At 44.5% G+C, this 16,902-nt stretch overlaps 1 protein-coding gene across 3 annotated transcripts in view; it reads right to left on the reverse strand.

The window, feature by feature from the left end:
- LOC144784709 (ATP-dependent translocase ABCB1-like) overlaps positions 1-16,902 on the reverse strand; it is a 916,046-nt gene that overhangs the window by 376,958 nt on the left and 522,186 nt on the right. For all 3 annotated transcript variants that reach the window (XM_078663661.1, XM_078663660.1, XM_078663662.1), the window contains 2 exons: positions 9,411-9,554; positions 6,990-7,094 (listed from right to left, as the gene is read on the reverse strand). In XM_078663661.1, the coding sequence (XP_078519787.1) occupies positions 6,990-7,094; positions 9,411-9,554 (249 nt within the window). The remainder of the gene's footprint in view (positions 1-6,989; positions 7,095-9,410; positions 9,555-16,902) is intronic.

The raw sequence follows: 16,902 nt of genomic DNA on the forward strand, positions 1-16,902 counted from the left end.
TGATAGAACTGAAGCGTTTCTTTGGGAAAACACTGTTCAATCTTATTAAATAACCACTCGCCAAATTCAGAATTCCTTCTAATTTCCAGAAATGTACCTCCAGTCACTCATGAGCTTCACACCTCTTTTCCCCCAAAACAACTGCAAGCAGGTACACACTGCAAACATTTGAAATATTGAGCACCACTTAAAAAATTTTTAATACCTGTGGTGAATACAATATTTAAAAAAATTTGCTCAAATATCTTTTGTGGAAAAAATCATAAGCATCCTCCAATAATAAAAATAAGGGCCTAGTACTTGATGTTTGGAGGACTATCGGCCCATAACGTTAAAGTATTGCAGAAACAGTGTTGGAAGATATTTAATCAATGAACAAGTAAAGTGATTGAAAGCGCAGACATACATCAAGTAAACATCTTGGTGTTAAGATAGTACAAGAAAGACAAAGACAAAATAAAGGGACTATTAAAATACATTTGACGTGAAACAGGAAGGCTATATTGAGATTTAAATCTCACTTATGGCGTTTTGGATCTTACAACACAAAACACTCTGGAAAACTGTGGCTGCCCATACTTACAGGAACTATATCAATTTTGAGTGAAGGTAGATTAGTTTAGGTTCAACCTACAATGTTATTATGTTACATCCCATTTTATGAACACCTACTTCACCCACTGACACTTATAAATCAATACTTACCAGGAACCTAGAATAATAAAACAGTTCATTGCTTTCTACACATAATTACACATTTTGCTAAATGGATAGAGAACTTTCTAAGGTTTTTTCCAATGCAATGGACTTAGGGCCATATGTATTAAGCCGTTTTTGAATCGCAAAGGCCGAAATTCGCAGAATTTCGGCCTTTGCGACTCGCAAACGGCCGTTTTGCACGTTTTGGAATGTATGAAACATTCCCAAAATAAGGAATTGCAAACTTGTGCGATTCCTTATTTTTCCATAGCATTTAGGGAATCGCAAATTTGCGATTCCTTAAATGCTATGTATGTAGCAATTTTTGCTTGCGAATTTTGTTTAAGAATCCGCAAATTACCACCAACTTTTAGTTGATGGTAACTTGCGAATTCTTCCAGAAATGCACAAATTGGCATTTTTAAAGGTGGCATGTGATGCACACACATGCCCATAGGGCATGTATGTGCGCCATATGCACACACATGTTATTTTCAGGAGTGCAGCAGGGTGTCTTTGAGACACCCCTGCACCTTTGCAATAATTCTCAAATTGCGATTAGCAGATTTCGAATTCCCAATTTGAGAATTATTTTGCATTCATTCCTATGGGCCTCCTGGCCCATAGGAATGCATTGGAAATTATTCCTTAATTGCGAATTCGCAAAATGCGAATTCGCAAATAAGGAAGCTTAAGGAATCGCAAATAAAAAGCGATTTTTTTCATAAATACCATTTTGCAATTCCTAAATAGTGATTCCTTAAAATTAGCTATTTAGGAAATGCAAAATAGTTCGATGATACATATGGCCCTTTGCTCTGTGTTATGGCACCAAGATGCTGTGGGCTAAATTTCATCAGACAAAAAAATTCTCCAATATTTCATTTACCCAGGGTTGGCTTAATGGAGTTAATAACATAACATGTACATAAAAGAACTATTTCAGTAAAAAATGTTTGAGCCATAATCTTTATATTAAGCAATATATTTCTTATCAATATTCTGATATAAAATGAGCGATCTACTCAAGAATTGTTCCTTTAATGTCTGTTTGGTCATCAAAGACCCTTGGGATACTCTTTGAAGGAAGTGGCCCTTAGGGGCCCCCCGGGTTACTTACAACCACCTGCTTTGCCTTCCCAAGTAATGAAGAGTCGGTCAGACAGTAGAGAATAAAACAAGCTTTTATTAGCAATCCTCTGCAGAGGAGTCAAATATGACCTGCACCTTAAGATGTCTGCTGAGGGACTGACCCCCCAACAGTCCGTAACACAATATGATTCTTCCCAAGAGCCTCCAATCATGCACACAGTGGAAAGTTACTGGCCTGGGCGGAGCATGAACAAAGAAAGCACAGAGGGATGAGCTACAGGTGGTAGCGCATCCCTCTGTGCAGGTGGCCTGCTCTTCTTAGCGAACAATTTGTCGCTAAAATTGTTTGTTCATCAAACGAGCCAGTAAGCGGCCAGTGTAAATCAGCATTGTCCCTCGTATATTTATTCCACAACATGCTAAACATAATAGGGCCAATGCCGTGCTTGACATATACATCAAAATTCGGGGTATCCTCCAGAGGTGCGAGCTGGTTATCCTCTAGTCGAACCTCAGTAGAGCAGCACCGACATCCAAAACACCCTAATTTGCTTAGACAAGGCATCTTAACATAAGACACTTGCACTCTCCCCACCGGACAAATATAACCACAACCAGTAAAAGAGTTTGAGAACCAAACTAAAAAAATGGTGTGAGGACCACACCCTTCAGTCCAGAGACTGCACCACGTTCAAGGAGACAGTCCAGAGACGGCACCAAGTTCAAGAAGACAGGCTCTTGCCCCTGACCTTTTCAAGGGTAGACCAAATTTCCAGCTGGCCTGGCAGATTGTTCACAAACAGTCCCACCCCTTTTCAAGAGCAGACCAAATTTCCAATTGGCCCGTTAGACTGTTTACAAAAACTTTTTGTCTTTTAAAAGGGCCCGCAAATCCACCAAGTTCAAACCAAGACAGCCCGAAGACCGTATTAAGACACAGCCCGTCAGCTCGTGCCGTTCAAGCTAGGCAGTCCGAAAATTGCACCAAAACAGTCCAGAGACTGTACCAGGACACAGCCCATAGGCTCATGTCGTTCACGAATGGCGCCATTTTTTCAAGAATCAAATCACTTACCTGATGCACTTAGGTCGAGGCAATTAATTCTCCACTGCCGACTCTTCGGACCAAACGGTCAGCTCCAAGGTTTCGCCTTCTCAGGACCCCAGCCGGTGACCACTAGATGAGGAGTCACCTGATCAGATGGGAGGGGCAGCTGCGAGAATCAAGCTTGATTGTGTGGGGTACCCTGATCCGCCTGAATGACCGGACGCAACCGCCACCCTGCAACCCGTTTGCGGGTGAGTTGGGTCACCTTGTGGGGTCCTTGTTGAGGCACAAACTGAAGAAAGTGGCATGTAGGGGCCACCCGGGTTACTTTCAACAATCTGCTATGCCTTCCCAAGTAAAGAAGAGTCAGTCAGACAGCAGAGAATACAAACAAGCTTTTATTAGCAATACTCTATAGAGGAGTCCAATCTGACCTTCACCCTAAGATGTCTGCTGAGTGACTGACCCCCAACAGTCTGTAACACAATATGATTCTTCCCAAGAGCCTCCAACACCACTCACAGTGGAAGTTGACCTGCCTGGACCGAGCATGAACAAAGAAGGCGCACAGAGGGATGAGCTACCACCTCCCAGATGGGTGCATGTTATCTTTAACTCAAGGTTACCATGCTGAACCTCAGCATCTCCTATCGTGGGAGCAGAACTACACACTTGGATAGGTATGCAAGGGCAGAATGGCCTAATAATTAGTAAGTCGAGAAGCAGCCTTGAACAGAAGAGAAAATAATAACGAAATACAGTGTTTGCTGAGGCAAGCAATGCAAATAATGAGGCCTAGTTCAGACACAGTCTAAGCGGCCTAATAGAGATTATGAAATACAAAATGAAGTCACACTCACTAACTAAAGCTTTGCACATTATGGGGAGAACACAGTGGATTGCATAACGTAAATACACATGAGATGTCAATTAGCCGCACGCTGCTAACCTACTATGGCACGTAATATGTATATAATAGGAATGGTTTTCTCAAACCTAACATCTTCCCTTGTAAACCAGATCTCCTGAAAGGCAGCTGTGTTAAAAAAATACGCACTGCAAATCTGCAAATGCCCTGAATCAATGGGAAGTGTGGACAAAAAAGAGATCTCAAGCTAATGCACCAGGTGGTAAAATGTAAATTTTCTGAAAACCTAAGAAGGTATTCCGATAAAGTCTTGCAGAGCTAAAATTAGCCTTCATGCAGAATTCACTGATGACCTGTGAGCTGTTTGAAAGACTTGATTAGTTGTGGATTTCTCCAATTATTCACTCAAGATAAATTAACACTGTGGAGCAAGTGTGACCTTTTAAATCTTCCCAACCTTTACGTCACATTTATACAATGTTTAAAGCAGAAGGACTGTGTGTATCCAATAAAGGATCTGACTACAGTCTAGTCCTTTTCCCACTTTTGAGCATCCCTGCAGGTCAACCATCCATTTCAAGAATATGTCTCAATGCACTGTTGTATTCTTGGAGCTTAGTTATTATCCCAGTTTTTTAAATCAAGTTTTATTTTTGTACTAGAGGACTTTATTTACAGTATGGCCGATAGTTTCTTCTTGACAATTTGTCTGATATTGCAATCATTGTATTTAAAGTGCCTTAGGATGCAATATATTTGCTGGCAATTATACAAAAACTGTATTTTCCTGTGCATTTGATAATGTTACAATAGTACTACTAATGTACTACAACGTGCTTTTTGCAAACCTACGCATGGCTGTTCAGCTTTCACCTCTCCTATCTTTTTCTATGTAGAGATCACTACCCCAATTGTGGAAACTCCACACACTGACGAAGCCGAAAAGGTGAAACGCGTTTGTCGAGGGGCAGGGGGTCTGCCAAATAAACCATCTTGGTGTAAACGCTGACTTGGAGTGCCGCCTTTTTTACTCATCCGAACGATTTGGAAGCGTGTGTCAATATATATATATATCTATCATCCAAACCTTCGTTTCAGAAATACCAAAAAAAGGGAAGAAAAAAAACAAAAAACAAAAAAAAAGCGCTGACTCCATGGGATTCTATCAAAGAGGAGTTTTTATTCACCCAACGATGATGGCTAGCGCGTTTCGACGGTACAACCGCCTTGGTCACATACGTATATATATATATATACGTTTTGGTAGTAAATATGGGAGGGACAACTGGGAGTAGCTGGGAAATAGGGACTACTTGATAAAAAAAAACTGAAGTGGTGAAGAAAAGTGCAAAAAGGGGAAAGTGTGGCTAGGGAGGGGTTTCCTGAAGGAGATCATGCATGCCAGACGGTGCAGGAACGGGGTGCAATGTTGTGCCCCCCCGCATGCACCCCTAGTCCCAAAAGTGGCGGGGGACAAAGTTGCCGCTTCCCACCCTTTTGTTAGGAGGCAGGCTCACTGCCGTGAAATAGGAAGTGGAAAGTCAACCTGTAATATGCTCCACAGTGCCGGCATCGGCACTGCCAGTAAATTAAGTCTGTATGGTGGTCTTCTGGGGTTCCAAACACCACGCTCAGAATACTAAGGTGGATCCACAGAACTGGCGGTGGTCAGCCCACCGCCGTGAGCGCGTACTCATAGTAAGGCCCTTAGTTCATTCCTATTCACACACTAAACTTCTAAAAATACTACTGGAAAAAATACAAAACCAGTCATAAATTAACTCCATCTCAGAGCAGGAGTAAGTCCCGTACCACACATGGACAACCACTGGTATGCAACACCCTCCCATGGAAAATACTGCAGGAAAAGATTTAAAATGATGTGCCATATGCAATAATGATACATTAAATTAAACATTATGTATACAAATATTTTAAATTCACTTACATTTTGTCATCAATAAATTATGATTAGATTTATTTTTCAATTAAAAAATGTTATATTTTATATTTGATCATTTTATTATGTATTTTTAAGCATATTGATTGGTTTATACTCAGTTTAATGTATATATTTAAGTACCGACCTCTATAGTGGTATTACAGTGCTTGGTCATGCGCAATATTGAACTTGCTACTGCTCCTTTTTGGCTGTAGTAACTTTACCCTTATAAATTAGATTCCTATTTATGTTTCAGGGGGTGGAGACATATAATTCTACACTTTTAAGTAACTGTGCACTTGTAGATGGCGAGTAGTCAAAATTAGTAAAGTTATTCAACAGTGTAGATTTACTCAAGATTAAGGCTGCATTTGTGAGTAGACCCCATCATGTTGGAAATCGATTGTGTTTTAATGGAATACCCCATTCACTAAATTCTACATCAGGCCCTAAGTGATCATTAGATCAAACCTGATTGAGCAGCACAGGTCCCACATATGATTGCCTTATGGGAAGACCTCCCAGTGTATTAAAACTTGCCCACCGCTCTAGTGGGAAAATGTTGCTAAACATGTTTCACAAAAGAAATCAACAACACGTTTGTAAGAAAATTAAATGCTGGGTAGAAATGTCCCTGATTTTTTCCCAAGTGAGTTTGCACACAGAGTTGGAACTATTTCTCTACTTTCCTTCCCATTATACCATGTGTCCCATCATTGACCTGGGCAAGAATATTGAAAAGAAGAAGGCTCAGTCTTCTAACAGGGAGGCTCTTCCTTCGTCCTACACTTGTGGTACTGTGGGAGTTGGTGTGCTTATCAAATGCCTCTGACCGAATAGTCCTCCGAGTTCCTACTATCAGTAATCAGGTCTCTCTCCACCTTTAAATGAAACAGAACAGCAGCATTTCTTGTAGGGGAAGAGAACCTACAATTTACACTGCTTCTCCCCATGGACCAAACTCTAAATAATGACTAAAAATTCGACATGGAACATTAAGGTCTATATTTCAGAACTGTGAGTTGTTTGATTTTGATGTTACAGTTCCCAACTCCTCATCCAACCAGCTTCGTGCTGTGCAATATGTTATTAATAGAGCATACAGGGGCGTTGGACTGATCATTTACATCTACAAAAAAACATGCAAGCTTCATAGCTAATGTATGGAAACATCATCATTTTAACATGTCACAGACAGATACCTACACAATTGCTTTACTAAAGAACTCATCTAGATTAGTACCAGTTTGATTTCAAGGACAATTTCCTCCAAATCGGCAGGTTTGGGATTTCATTTGACAACAAAGAATTTTGTTACATAGTCATTATGATTTACTTACGATAATAGTGTAGGCAATTAGACTAATTATCCCCATGACGAAGAACATTAGCGAAATTATACTTGTCACCGTGCTCCTTTTTCCACCATCTGTTTCACGAAAAGCCTATTAATTAAAACACAAAATATAATTATTGGTATGAAATGTTAGAAATTCCTTTCCACTTACATATATAAACCTTGGCGATGGTTCAGCAATAGACAGATATATGTCACGACATCATAAGAAGAGAGATTATTTGATATGTATAAAGTAATAGAGGTGTATCGCTATATCGAAATTCATCTGAACCGGGTGAGCTCGGTTAGTTGCGAGATGATGCTCAGTTTCGTATCCACAATTTAGGAATGCAATAATTAACAAATGGGAATGGTAAGAGATGATACAGAGCACCCACTTACTCTCAATGATCATATTGATGATAGAGACAGTGGAATAATATCACTATCCCGTTCCATAAATGATGCCCTCACCTCTGGAATTCCACATTTTTAATTCGGGAAGATGTCATCTACATCTGTCGAATTAGTGGCAAAACGAAACTTGAGGGGGCCTCCTCGGGCTCGGGCCCCCCACGCATTGCAGAACCTGTGGGTTCCTTTGTTACGTCACTGTGCCGAATGTAAAGCAGAACAGCGGCTCCCATTATATAAAACAGAAGGAACATGATTCGTAAAGTCATTTACCCGGCTCTCGAATCCACAAAAGGGTAACAGGCAGGCACGAATATTCTATTAATACTAATATGAATCCACAAGTGCATAACGTAATTTAGTAGTAAACCGGTGGGGAGTACGACGATTAAGGTGTAGTGTTCGAAAACTTCTATAAAATGGTCAGCTCTCTGACCCATTCTCACTGTAGAAATGGTTAGAGGTTTATTCAAGCAAAGGACTGGAATGGCTCCCCTTCCGGTGAGTTTCTAAAAGCTAAACATTTACATCGATGTGTAGCAGAACATGTCTACGTGTACATTTACAACTTTTCAGAGGGAAATGAGCCCAAGGTATTCGGTAGGAAATAACAACATACGAAAACTAAAATTTTCAAATTACAAAGACTACTAATCGGGGTTCCAATTACAGACGGACCGTTATTTATTCTAAAACTATATTGTCATATAGTAAGCTTGAAATAAAATAAAAAACACTAGGTGGAAGTCTTCTGTCACAGCAATATCTATCTATCTATCTATCTATCTATCTATCTATCTATCTATCTATCTATCTATCTATCTATCCATCCATCCATCCATCCATCTATCCATCCATCCATCCATCCATCCATCCATCCATCCATCCATCCATCCATCTATCTATCTATCTATCTATCTATCTATCTATCCACCTATCCACCTATCCATCCAGCCATCCAGTCATCCATCCATCCATCCATCCATCCATCCATCCATCCACCTATCTATCTACCTACCCACCTACCTATCCACCTACCTTTCCATCCACCCATTCATCAATCCATCTATCCATCTCTCTATCTAAGCTCACTACCAATTTCTTATTTAACCACAAGAATATCCTTCATTAAGGGGTCCATTACGATGTCTGGCGGATCGCCACCGTCATGGTGGCGGTGGCGATTCGCCCTACATTAATGTCCGCCCGCCACCCATTTCCCCCCCCCCCGCCATATTACTATGGCGGGGGGGACTGCGGCGGACGTAAACACCCTCCGCCGCTTTTCTGCCCCGGTCGCCTTGCGGCCGGGGCGGAAAATGTTTAATATGGTGACAGTGTCTATGAGACACCGCCAGCCATATTATGATGGGCTTCCTGACATGCTTTTCCGTGCCAATGCCGCCACGGAAAGGCATGCGGGGACTCCCTGCTTGGGCCCGTTGCCGGACCCCTGGGAGCCTGGGGGTGGGGGGGTGCACATGGGGGGTACCTATGGTACCCCCCGCATTGCAAAGTGCAACATGGCAGGCACCGCGCGGTGCCTGTCATGTTGTGCTTTGAAATGCACAACGTGCATTTTTACCATTGCGGCGGGCGGCGCTTTCTGCACCGCCCGCCGCAATGATAAAAATACAGGATGCGCCCGCCAGTGTGGTGGGCGCATCCTAATGCCCTAGGCGGGACCGCCGCTCCTATGGCGGGCGGTCCCGTTTTGCACGAGGATGGTGGGCGGGCAAAGTCCGCCCGCCATCCTAATGGGGGCCTTAGTCTTGATCACTACCGTCACCTTACCTCCCATCTCCTTTACTAACTGAATCTAATTTCACCCCAGGGCTGCGCTAATCTCTATGGGTCCCCCAGGGCTGCACCAATATCTATGGATCCTCCCAGTCACAAACCCCACCAATTTCCACAGGCGGCCCGAGCTCACCATGAGAGAACCAAGCGATAAACTATTTGCATTATCACGATTTGCTAGAAAGCTGGCACAATGTTCTGCACGTACCCCAACTATCTTTCCATACAATAAAGAAAACGTGGGCCAAACGCCCCCAGCGATGGCAGAGGCAATCAGGCACATAATAAGGTAAAGCCACTCTGGTTTGTTCCAGCCAAGAACCTTTTGAAAAGGCACCTCAGGAAGGTCTTCCTGTAAGAAGAAAAGATACAAAGTGTTTACATTGCGCCACTAAAGATAAACCAGCAATAGTTATGATAAATAATTCATGACAGGATGAACTTTCACTAGAGCAAAGCAGCACATCAATCCCCCCCACCGTTTACCACCATTAACTGTTAATTTACTGAACTTTAAATGCGCACATGGGCCAGACTGCACCAGACTTAACTTGAGCAACTCTGCCCTAAAGCCTTCAGAGGCGATGACACTGTGCTAATGCCCTGTTGTAGTTCAGTACCATATTAACGTTTCCATGTTAAATTATATTGGGTAATACTGAACATGGTGTATTGCTACAACATCACACACCCTATTGCCTTAAGCAAGACTATCATGGATAGATACCTCTGCACTTTGCTTAGCTGCGTTACGTCGAATTGCGATACTTGAGGCTTGACATTGGCTCATCTGTGAGCACCTGTAATTTTCAACTGACTTACTTAAAGTAAGTTGACTGATAGTGACACAGGGCTTCAAAACTCTGCATGCATTATTCTGTTAAATGAAAGCCATGGTCAAATGCACTGCCCCTAGAATGATGTATAGGTTTGGGACCATTATAGGTTATGAACTTTTCATCTCCATACTCACTTAATTTGCCCATTCCTTAACCTACTCTCAATCAACATTCATCTCACCATACCAGCCATTACCACCTTATACACCACAGGGACCTATTGTGCAAGTTATCCCTTGGAATAATAATGTAAGAAAGTCAAACATACATAATCACCTGCAAATAAAAAATTGTCATGGCAAAAACCATTAAAAAACACATGCAGATGAGCAAAATACCATATGGTATTTGTTTCCAATGATGATAAAGTAGATGGACATCACGCAACACTGAAGCTGCTTCTCTTCTCACGGAAAAAAACAAAGCTCAAAGTGACGTTATACTTAGATGGAGTGTAAAATTGTAAACCCTAAAAACCACTGAAATTCATCAGTTATAGTTAACTTAAGAAAAGTATAATTTGTGTCCCTACTATGCACAGTGTTGTCATCAATGATGTACTTTCAGATGCCATTAATGATGTTATTACTGATTTTATAGAATGTTTTATAAGTAATGTAATATGTGAGGCTGTATGCAGAGAGTGTGTATGTGTGTGTGTGTGTGTGTGTATACAAAAGCCTTAGAAATTCATAGAAAAAAACAAAGGTTACAGGGAAGTTAATGTTAGGATGACATTTCACTCGCACAAAACCAGGAAAATTCAGCTGTTACAGTTAGCTGAGCTAACTATAACTCGCACACCCACAATGCACTGCTGATGACGTCATAAATTACATCACTCATGACATGGTCCGTGACATCACGGATGACATCATTGATGACCTCTTAAATTACATCAATGATGACATCATTCAGTGAATGAGTGTTTCTTAAACATTTAAGAATGTTATATATACCCGAGTCCTCGCACCTCACTGGCTTAAAAAAGCCAGCGCGACCAGCCCATTCCAGCTCCTCTCCCCGCTCCCCCCTCCCAGCTGTCCAGCCCTCCCCAACCCCTACTAAATGGCGTGCCGCTGGTGCACCGAAGGCGCGTCAAAGGCAAGCACGTCTGCGCCCGTCCGCTACCCGTCCGCGACCAGCACCAGGAACCCTGGACCTCCTCCCCGCCAACGCTACAACCCAGCAGCACTCCACGCACTCAACCCAGGCTGCAACAACAACTGCAAGCTAGCATCACCAGCCGACACCCATGGACCCTTCAGCTGTCACCGCTGCCGGCACACCGCCAAGAACACGGATCCAGCACAACCCGCCCACAAGAACACAACCGAACCGAAGACCCTGCAATGCATCCTCCTCAACGTCCGATCCCTCCACAAACACGCCACAGAAATCTGGGACCTCCTCAACAGCACCACCCCGGACGTAGCATTCTTCACCGAAACCTGGACCAACGCCACCTCAGGACCGGACATCGCCATCCCCATCCCCCAAGGATACAAGATCTACAGGAAGGACCGCCCCACCCACCCAGGAGGAGGAATCGCCATTGTCCACAAATCCAGCCTCCGTCTGAGCACACTCCCTGACGAGTCCACAGAACTGATGGAACACCCTCACTTCAAGATACTGGCCAGCCCCACTGCCGCCCTCCGAGGAACCCTCATCTACGGACCCCCTGGACCCCGCGGACCCTTCGCCAACTCCATCACGGACATTATCTCCCCGCAGGCCATCGCATCCACCAACTACACCCTGCTGGGAGACCTCAACTTCCACCACGACAATCAACTGGACCCCAACACCACATGCCTCCTGGACAACCTCCACAACATTGGACTCTGCCAGATCGTGACCGAGCCCACGCACTCAGCAGGACACATCCTCAACCCCCTCTTCACTACAGGAAACTCCATCACCTTCAGCCACACCACCGAACTCCCATGGACCGACCATCGTTGCGTTCACTTCACCTTCAGAACACCCACCATCCACAGACACCAGCACCTGCTTCCACAAAGAAACTGGACCAAAATCACCAATGCCCAGCTCACCTCCTCACTCAACAACTCCACCCCAACCATTGCGGAAAACGACGACCCCAACACCGCAGCCCGAACCCTGCATAGATGTATCTCGGACAGCACCAACACCATAGCCCCCCTCAAGAAAAACAACAATACCCGTGCCAAGAAAGCCAGATGGTTTACCACCGAACTTCGAGAGTCAAGGCGCACATGCCGCCGCCTCGAAAAGGCCTGGAGAAACACCAAATCCACAGAAGCCCACAACAACTTCAGAGCCGCCACCAACGCTCACCATCAATTCATCAGAGAAACAAAGAAAAAAGCGATTGAAGACAGAATCTCCACCCACGCACACAACAGCAAGGAACTCTTCACACACTGAACCCTCACCATCCACCTCCGACACCCGGAAACCAGCGATTGATGACTGGACAGCCCTCACCACCGAAGACACACTGAAGACAATGAAGTCAATCCACTCAGGGGCCCCCAAGAACCCCTGCCCCCACCACATCTTCAACAGAGCCGCTGACACCATCGCACCCATGCTCTGCCACACCATCAACCGCTCCCTGGGGACCGCCTCGTTCCCCGACGACTGGAAACATGCCGAGGTCAATCCCCTCCTAAAGAAACCCTCAGCGGACCCCACCAACCTCAAAAACTACAGACCCATCTCCCTGCTCCCTTTCCCAGCGAAAGTCATCGAGAAAGCCATCAACAGCTAACTCGCCACATTCATTGAAGAACACAACATCCTCAACTCCTCCCAATCCAGCTTCAGAAAAAACCACAGTACGGAAACCGCCCTCCTCGCCGCAACAGACGACATCTGCACCCTACTGGACAAAGGGGAAACAGTCGCCCTCATCCTCCTAGACCTATCAGCGGCGTTCGACACAGTCTTCCACCGCACCCTAATATGCAGACTCTATGACGCAAGAATCCAAGACAAGGCCCTCGACTGGATCTGCTCCTTCCTCTCTGGCAGGACGCAACTGGTCAGACTCCCCCCTTTCCTCTCAGACCCCACACCTACCACCTGCGGAGTCCCCCAGGGCTCCTCCCTCAGCCCGTCGCTCTTCAACGTCTACATGGCTCCACTTGTCCCCATCATCAGAACCTACGGACTCAACATTGTGTCATACGCAGACGACCCAGTTCATCCTCTCCCTATCCAACGAGCCCAACACCGCCAGACGCAACTTTCGAGAAAGCATGGAAGCCGTCGCCAAATGTACTCATCATGGGCCCAAACCCCGACGCCTGGAGGAACACCTGGTGGCCCACCGCCCTCGGAAACCCGCCAACCCCCACAGACCACGCACGCAACCTGGGAATCATCCTGGACTCCGAGCTCAAAATGGATCGCCAGATCAACTCTGTCTCATCTTCCTGCTTCCACACCCTCTGCCTCCTTCGTAAGACCTTCAAATGGATCCCCCTCGAACACCGAAAGACAGTCACTCACGCCCTGGTCACCAGCAGACTCGACTACGGCAACGCACTCTACACTGGAATAAACAAAAACCTCATCCGCAAGCTACAGAACATCCAGAACGCCGCCGCAAGACTGGTCCTCAACCTGCCAAAACACTGCCACATCTCCCAGCACCTGCACACACTTCACTGTCTCCCCGTCGAGGCGAGAATCACCTTTAAGATGCTCACCCACGCACACAAGGCCCTCCACGGCACCGGACCAGCATACCTGAACAGCCGGCTCAAATTCCACGCACCCCAAAGGACCCTACGATCAGCCCAGCTCTCCTATGCCGTGGTCCCCCGCACCAGAAAGACCAGATCGGGAGGCCGCTCCTTCGCCTTCCTCGTGGCCATAGCATGGAACACCCTTCCGCTCCACCTCAGACAGACAACATCGCTCCCCATCTTCGTAAGAAACCTCAAAACCTGGTTCTTCGACAGACTCCCTCCTTGATGGAATGGAACCTGCACCCCCCCACCCCTAGCGCCTTGAGACCCTTACGGGTGAGTAGTTGCGCTTTAACAAACTCCTGATTGATTGATTGATTGAATATATAGGAGAGGGACTAATCTGTGTGACTGTATGTATCAGTCTGTCAGTTTCTGTGTTAAGTGGCTACTTGGGTTGGTGAGTAGATACATGAGTGACTATACGGGTTACTGCTTAGTTGTCTGAGTACCTGTATGGGTGCCTGAGTGTCTGTGCGGTTGGTTGAGGGGGTGTATGACTTCCTGCATGGGTGTATGAGTGGGTAAATCCCTGGGTTTGTGGGTTCATGAGTGTATCTGTGAGACTGTATGGGCGAGTGAGTATGCGTGTGGCTGTGTCGGTGAGTGAAGGGATGTCTCAGTGGTATATGGGTGAGTAACTGCATTTATGAAAGGCAGTATATGTGATTGTTGGAGTATATAAGTGACTGTATGTGTAAGTGAGCAATTGTGAGAGTAGCTGTATGGGTGAGTGCTTGCTTGTGTCAGCAACTGTATGGAGAGTAAGTAATTGTTAGTGTCTGAATGAGTAGTGAGTGTGTGTGTTTTTGTATGAGTGAGTAGGTGGGTGTGTGATTGAGTGTTTGGGTGAGTGAGTAGGTGTGTGAGTAGCTCCATGGGTGACTGATGGTGTATGAGTGGCTGTAGGGGTATATGAGTGGATATCTAAGTGGCTGTATTGGTGAGTGACTGGCTCTATGAGTGCCTGTATGGGTGAGAGAGTGTATGTGTATGTAGACCTATCAATCAGTCAGTGGTTATATATGTACTGGTATTGGTGTGTCAATGGTTTCGAGAATGGTAGTCTGAAATTTGGAGTGGTTCTATGATAGGCTATATTGGGGTGTGAGTAGGTGCATCAGAGATGATGTGGATGATGTCATCAGTGATGTCATTTGAGATGTTATCAGTGATTTCACTGACCATGTCATGGGTGATATAATTTGTGATGTCATCAGCAGTGCATTGCAGGGCACGAGTTATAGTTAGCTCAGCTGAGTATAACATCTGAATCCTCTAGTTTTTGTGAGTCAAATGTCACCCTAACTATAACGTCCCTGTAACCTTTGTTTTTTCTATGAATTTCTAAGGTTTTCAAAATGCTAATTCCTAACTATAATGTCCCTGAAACCTCTGTTTTCTTCAGTGAATTTCTAATGTTTTTGAAATGTTAATTACTAACTATAATGTCCCTGAAACCCTGTGTTTTTTTCAGTAAATTTCTAAGGTTTTTTTAAATGCTGATCACTAATTATAATGTTCCTGAAATTTGTGTTTTTTTCAGTGAATTTATAAGGTTTTTTAAATGCTAATTTATAACCAAGCCTACATAGGTAAGACATGTGCACAAAGAGGAAGAAGTTGCAGAAAGAAGCAAGAGAAATGCAGAAAGAGGCAAGAAAGGTGCAGAAAGAAGCAAGAAAAATACAGAAAGAAGCAACAGAGGTGTAGAAAGAGGCCAACTTTGACTGTACCTTTCCACAGACTCACACAAATAAGCCTAATCACCAATCCTTCTCCGGATTTTTCATAAACCACACTATTCTCTTGAAGGTTCACTATTCATCGACTGCTCAGAATGTTAGGCCTACTAAAGGTAAAAGAACACTCTTAACCATATCATTGTTGTTAGTCTCACCAAGTTTGTGAAGGTATGCATGCATGTGTCTGTGCTTTTACTTAGTGACATGTTCCAAAAATAGAAACACACAAATATTTGAATACCTGTGTTTCAAACAGCATACTCTGTAAATGTGTGTACAAGAAGTGATGAAAGAGGCAAATGAGGTACAGAAAGAGGCAAATGAAGTGCAGAAAGAAGCAAGACAGGTGCAGAAAGAGGCAAGAGAAGTGCAGAAAAAAGCAAGAGAGGTACAGAAACATGCAAGAGATGTACTGAAAGAGGCAAGAGGCGTGCAGAAAGAGGCAAGAGGGGTGCAGAAAGAGGCAAGAGGGCCACAGAAAGAAGCAAGGGGGTACAGAAAGAAACAAGCGAAGAGCAGAAAGAGCCAGCAGAAGTGCAGGAAGAGGCAACAGAAGTGCAGAAAGAGGCAACAGAAGTGCAGAAAGAGGCAAGATGGGTACAGAAAGAGACAAGAAGTGCAGAAGGAATCTGCAGAAGTGCAGAAAGGCAAGAGAAGTGCAAAAAAGGCAGGAGAAGTGCAGAAAGAGGCAAAAGAAGTGCCGAAAGAGGTAAAAGAATTGCATAAAGAAGCAAGAGAGGTGCAGAAAGAAGCAAGAGAGGTGCAGAAAGAAGCAATAGATGTGCAGAAAGAGGCAAGAGGTGCAGAGAGAAGCAGGAGATGTACCGAGAGAGGCAGGAGAGGTGCAAAAAGATGCAAGAGAGGTATGGAAAGAGGGTAAAAGGGTCTAGAAAGATGCAAGAGGGGTGCAGAAAGAAGCAAGAGAGGTACAGAAAGAAGCAAGACTGGTGTAGACCGAGGGATGAGAAGTGCAGACAGAAGCAAGAGAGATGAAGAAAGAAGCAAGAGAGGTGCGGAAAGAAGCCAGAGAACTGCACAAAGAGTAAGAAAGGAGCAGAAAGAAGTTAGAGGAGTACAGAAAGAGGCAAGATAAGTGCGGAAAGAGGCAAGAGGGGTACAGAAAGCAGCAAGAGAGGTGCCAAAAGAAGTAAGAGAAGTGCAGAAAGAAGCAACAAAGGTGCAGAAAGAGGCAAGAGAAGTGCAGAAAGAAGCAAGAGAGAGGCAGAAAGAAGCAACAGAAATGCAGAGAGAGGCAAGAGAAATGCAGAAAGAGGCAAGAGAAGTGCAGAAAGAGGTAACACAGGTGTGGAAAGAGGGAAGAGGGTTGCAGAAAGATCAAGAAAAGTGCAAAAAGTAGCAAGAGAGGTGCA

The sequence above is a fragment of the Lissotriton helveticus genome, chromosome 10 (assembly GCF_964261635.1).
Source record: "Lissotriton helveticus chromosome 10, aLisHel1.1, whole genome shotgun sequence".
In the NCBI taxonomy this organism is placed as follows: Eukaryota; Metazoa; Chordata; class Amphibia; order Caudata; family Salamandridae; genus Lissotriton; species Lissotriton helveticus.